The sequence below is a fragment of the Dipodomys ordii genome, unplaced genomic scaffold (genome assembly GCF_000151885.1).
Source record: "Dipodomys ordii isolate 6190 unplaced genomic scaffold, Dord_2.0 Scaffold103, whole genome shotgun sequence".
Lineage (NCBI taxonomy): Eukaryota > Metazoa > Chordata > Mammalia > Rodentia > Heteromyidae > Dipodomys > Dipodomys ordii.
This window is the reverse complement of record NW_012267319.1, coordinates 3,266,122-3,271,044: the sequence shown is the minus strand read 5'-3', so window position 1 is coordinate 3,271,044 and position 4,923 is coordinate 3,266,122. Positions and strand designations below refer to the sequence as shown.

The following is a 4,923-nucleotide window of genomic DNA, read 5'->3' as shown; positions in this document are numbered from 1 at the left end:
TGGCCAGACCTGTCTCTCCCATTGGCCTCACCCTCCTCTCCCACTGGCCTTCCTCTGTCATTGGCTTCACCCTCCCCTCCCACTGGCCAGGCCCACCCCTTCCATCGGCCAGGCCCGCCTCTCCCGTTGGCCCCACCCTCCTCTCTCATTGGCCAGGCCCGCCTCTCCCGTTGGCCCCACCCTCCTCTCTCATTGGCCAGGCACGCCTCTCGCATTGGTCCCACCTTTCCCCAGGCCCGCCTCTCCCGTTGGCCCCACCCTCCTCTCCCATTGGTCAGGCCCGCCTCTCCCGTTGGCCCCATCCTCCTCTCCCATTGGTCAGGCCCGCCTCTCCCGTTGGCCCCATCCTCCTCTCCCACTGGCCAGGTCCACCCCTCCCGTTGGCCCCATCCTCCTCTCCCATTGGTCAGGCCCACCCCTCCCGTTGGCCAGGCCCACCCCTCCCGTTGGCCCCATCCTCCTCTCCCATTGGTCAGGCCCGCCTCTCCCGTTGGCCCCACCCTCCTCTCCCACTGGCCAGGTCCACCCCTCCCGTTGGCCAGGCCCACCCCTCCCGTTGGCCCCATCCTCCTCTCCCATTGGTCAGGCCCGCCTCTCCCGTTGGCCCCATCCTCCTCTCCCACTGGCCAGGCCCACCCCTCCTGTTGGCCAGGCCCACCCCTCCCGTTGGCCAGGCCCACCCCTCCCGCTGGCCCCGCCCCTTCCGGCCCCGCCCCTCACGCCCGCTCTCCGCAGAAGAACGAGTACCTGCTGTCCGTGGTGGCGGAGGAGCGGGACGCGCTGCTGCTCGGGCTGCGGTTCTCATCCACCCAGCTGCACTTCCTGTTCCTCAGCGAGGACGCGGCCGGCGCCTGGCAGACCCGCGTGTCCTTCCGCAGCCCCGGCCTCGCGGACAGCCGCTGGCACACCCTGGTCCTGGCCGTGTCCCAGGGGTCCTTCTCCCTCACCACGGACTGCGGCCTCCCCGTGGACGTGTAGGTACTGGGGCGCGGGACCCGCCCTCCCCGCCTGCCCTCCTCATCCCCCTGCCCGTCCTCCCTCCCCGTCCTCCCTGTCCTCGCCCACCCTACCCTCCTCATCCTCCCTCCCTGCCCATCCTCCCCGCCCTCCCTGCCCTCCCCATCCTCCCTGCCCGTCCTCCCCGCCCTCCCTGCCCTCCCCATCCTCCCTGTCCCTCTGGCCTGTCCTCCCCTCCTCTCCTTCCTATCCTCTCCATCCTCCCTGCCCTCATCCTCCCTCCCGGTCCTCCCCACCCTCCCTGCCCATCCTCCCCGATCTCCCTGCCCTCCCCATCCTCCCTGTCCCTCTGGCCTGTCCTCCCCTCCTCTCCTTCCTGCCCTCCCCATCCTCCCTGCCCTCCTCATCCTCCCTCCAGATCCTCCCCACCCTCCCAGTCTCTCCGCCCATCCTCCCTGACCTCCCCACCTGTCCTCCCCACACTCCCATTCTCCCCATCCTCCCCGCCCTCCCCTGTCTTCCCCATCCTCCCCACCCTGTTCTGCCCTCCCCTGTCCTCCCCTGCCTCCCCAGCCCACCCTCAGCTGTGCGCACCCTGGGGCCCCAGATGGCCCAGGCTGTGGCGGGGCCTTAGAAGCCACCCTGGAGGAGTCAGCTGAGGTCCCTTGGGGAGGACGGGCACCACCCTGGGTGGGGACAGGACGGGAGAAGGGGCGGGCCCTGCAGAGAAGGGTCCGGTGTCCTGGAGGAGCAGGCCCAGGCTGAGTGTTCAGTGCACTGCATGGAGCAGGCTGGCACTCCCCCGCCCCACTCCTCCCTCCCCAGTGTCACCCCTCCCTCCCCAATGTCACCCCTCCCCCACATCATCCCTCCCCTCCCTCCCAGCATCACCCCTCCCTCCCCAGTGTCACTCCTCCCCTCCCTCCCCAGTGTCACCCCTTCCCTCCCTCCCTAGTGTCACTCCTCCCCTCTCTCCCCAGCATCACCCCTCTCTCCCCAGTGTCACCTCTCCCCTCCCTCCCCAGCGTCACCTCTGCAGAGACCGCAGTGTCAGGCCAGTGAGGCCAGCTGGAGCAGCTGTCCAGCTGCACCTCTGCAGGCCACACAGAGCTGGTGAAGCACCCCTGTGTGCCCAGCAGGCCCATGAGGGCCGGGCCTGGCCTGGTGGCTGCACCTCTGCAGGCCACACAGAGCTGGTGATGTGAAAAGCCCCAGGGGCTCTGTGCACACCAGGACCTCGGGCCTGCGTTTGCTCCAGGTCCTGGTCTTTGCCTTGTTGGTATGGTCTGCCCTAAGCCAGCTGGCCTGGCCTCGGTGAGTCCTGCAGTCCACCATGATGACTCTGTTTGTAGTGAAGCTGCCATTATCTGAAGCTATTACTCTCAGAGGTGCCTGCTTCCTGTTTTGTAACCAAGAAACCTACTTGGTAACAAAGGGACCCTTGGTCTTTATGCAAGCTGAGCTTTGTTTGGTTTGGATGGTACTGGGGTTTGAACTCGAGGCCTTCTGCTGGCTGTGCGACTGGAGCCACACCCAGGGCCCTGTCCACTCTGTTTTTCAGATGGGTGTTTTGCCCATGGCCAGTCAGGACCTTGATCTTCCTGCCTGTGCCTCCTACAGCCAGGCCTACAGACACGCACTGCACACCTGGACCTCGTGCGTCTCTATCACAGCAGCTCTCCCGCCCCCCCAAAATTCATGAGGTGCCCTAAAGTTCAAGCACCAAGAGAAGGGGAGCCCCACTGCTGGCTGCTCTGGGCAGGCAGAACCCCAAGAGAAAGCTGCAGGCCAGAAGGGCTCTGAACCAGCACAGAAGCCGGTGCGGCTGGGCTGCATGGTCACCAGACTCCTGGGCATGTCCCAGCACGGGTGACGAGGAGCCGTGGCACTGACACCTGCAGATCATCCGCCTGACCTGCAACAGAATGACCAGGAAGTCTCTCTCGGGTTTTCAAAATGGACACCCAGAGTGAGTGGAGGAAGTGCAGCCTCCAGGAGGAAGCGGGGCAGGCAGTGGGGAGGAAGTGCAGCCTCCAGGAGGAAGAGGAGCAGGCAGTGGGGAGGAAGTGCAGCCTCCAGGAGGAAGAGGGGCAGGCAGTGGGGAGGAAGTGCGCAGCCTCCAGCAGGAAGAGGGGCAGGCAGTGGGGAGGAAGTGCAGCCTCCTGAGGAAGAGGAGCTGGCAGTGGGGAGGAAGTGCAGCCTCCTGAGGAAGAGGAGCTGGCAGTGGGGAGGAAGTGCAGCCTCCTGAGGAAGAGGGGCTGGCAGTGGGGAGGAAGTGCAGCCTCCAGGAGGAAGAGGAGCTGGCAGTGGGGAGGAAGTGCAGCCTCCTGAGGAAGAGGGGCTGGCAGTGGGGAGGAAGTGCGCAGCCTCCTGGAGGAAGAACAGGCAGTGTGGAGGAAGTGTGCAGCCTCCTGGAGGAAGAGCCAGCCGGCGGCTGTGGACCGAGTGGGAGCCCCTGGCGCAGGCCGGGCAGGGCAGCTGTCCCACACTCAGCCATTCAGGGAGGGCCGTGCTGTGTCCCATGGGATTAGGCTTTGTGGACAGCGGGACGGAGCGGGCCTCCGTGGCAGCTGCAGTCTGACGGCCGGGGGGGCGGGGGGTGCTTGAGGAGAGGGTAGCACTGTGAGCAGGACGGGGTCAGGGCTCCCCAGCGCTCCTCCCGGGGCCTCTGGCCGCGGTGTTGCGTGGCCGCGATGCCGCGTGGCCAGCCTCCTGTGGCCGGCCTCACCCGCAGCTCTCGACTTCAGCCACGCTCACATCCACACCAGCGCTTCCCATCGCCCTGGGGGCTCCAGGGCTCCTTCCTCTGCTCCAGTCACTGCACACAGTGCTCAGTGGAGGCCGGGAGGGGCGGGGGGAGGAAGAGCCACTAAGCATCTCTTTGCCAAGTGAAGACTCCTGTCCTGGGGGAAAGTGTCCCCACGTCATGCCCTTCCTGCATCACCCCTCCCCCACATCCCCCCCAGCATCACCCCCTCCCCACATCACGAGCCCCGGTGCCTGTGAACCCGTTCTTACTTGGGATCAGGTGTTGAACTGAGTCCGGATGATATTTACAGAGGAGGGCAGCTCCTCCTGGGGAGCTGAGGCCCAGAGGAGGCTGGGGGAGGAGGCTGGGAGAGGGTGCGGCCCGAGCTCTCCCCGCGGGCCGGGCCTCAGACAGACGGCTGCCTGCAGTGTAAGTACAGGGCCTGAGCCTGTCGCGGTGGCCCGGGCGTGAGCACTGTGCTCACGGGTCTTTTGTAATCACAGCAGGGCGCGGCCTTGCTCCTGTAACTCAACTGTCCACTGCTGTTTTCAGAGTGGCCGATGTGTCCTTCCCTGACACACTCTCCGTGCAAGGAGCCCAGTTCTTCATCGGCAGCAGGAGGAGAACCAAAGGCTTGTTCACTGTACGTGCGGCTCCTCCCACCCCCGGGGCTCGGGGGCTGCTGCCCCTGACACGCAAACATTGTCCTTCCCGGACGGCAGAGGTCACAAGGGTGGCGGGCAGGTGGCTGGGAGGATAAAGGAACAGATGGATGGCGAATGCATGGTGGGTGGCAGGGGGGAAGCACTGGATTGGTGCTGAGTGGATGGATGGATGGATGGAGGACAGAGGAATGGCTAGAGCAGTGGAGTCTGGTCACTAGCTCGTTCACGTAGAAAGTCCATGCGTGGAACCGAGTGCAGTGTTGGGCTGTGGCCCCTGTGGTCTTCCCAACGAGTGACCCGCAGGCTCCTTAGCTTTGCAGAAGTTTGGACTCCTGTGTCCCCACGGCCCCGGGTCCACCCCCACCCCATCCATGGGTCTGACCACTGTGTCCCCACGGCCCCGGGTCCAGCCCCACCCCATCCGTGGGTCTGAGCACTGTGTCCCCACGGCCCCGGGTCCAGCCCCACCCCATCCGCGGGTCTGAGCACTGTGTCCCCACGGCCCCGGGTCCACCCCCACCCCATCCGCGGGTCTGAGCACTGTGTCCCCAC

At 66.0% G+C, this 4,923-nt stretch overlaps 1 protein-coding gene across 1 annotated transcript in view; it reads left to right on the top strand.

The window, feature by feature from the left end:
* The window catches only part of Tspear (thrombospondin-type laminin G domain and EAR repeats), a 32,290-nt gene that overhangs the window by 15,196 nt on the left and 12,171 nt on the right, over nucleotides 1-4,923 (top strand). The window contains exons 8-9 of the mRNA XM_013027365.1: nucleotides 736-974; nucleotides 4,259-4,349. Of these exons, the coding sequence (XP_012882819.1) occupies nucleotides 736-974; nucleotides 4,259-4,349 (330 nt within the window). The remainder of the gene's footprint in view (nucleotides 1-735; nucleotides 975-4,258; nucleotides 4,350-4,923) is intronic.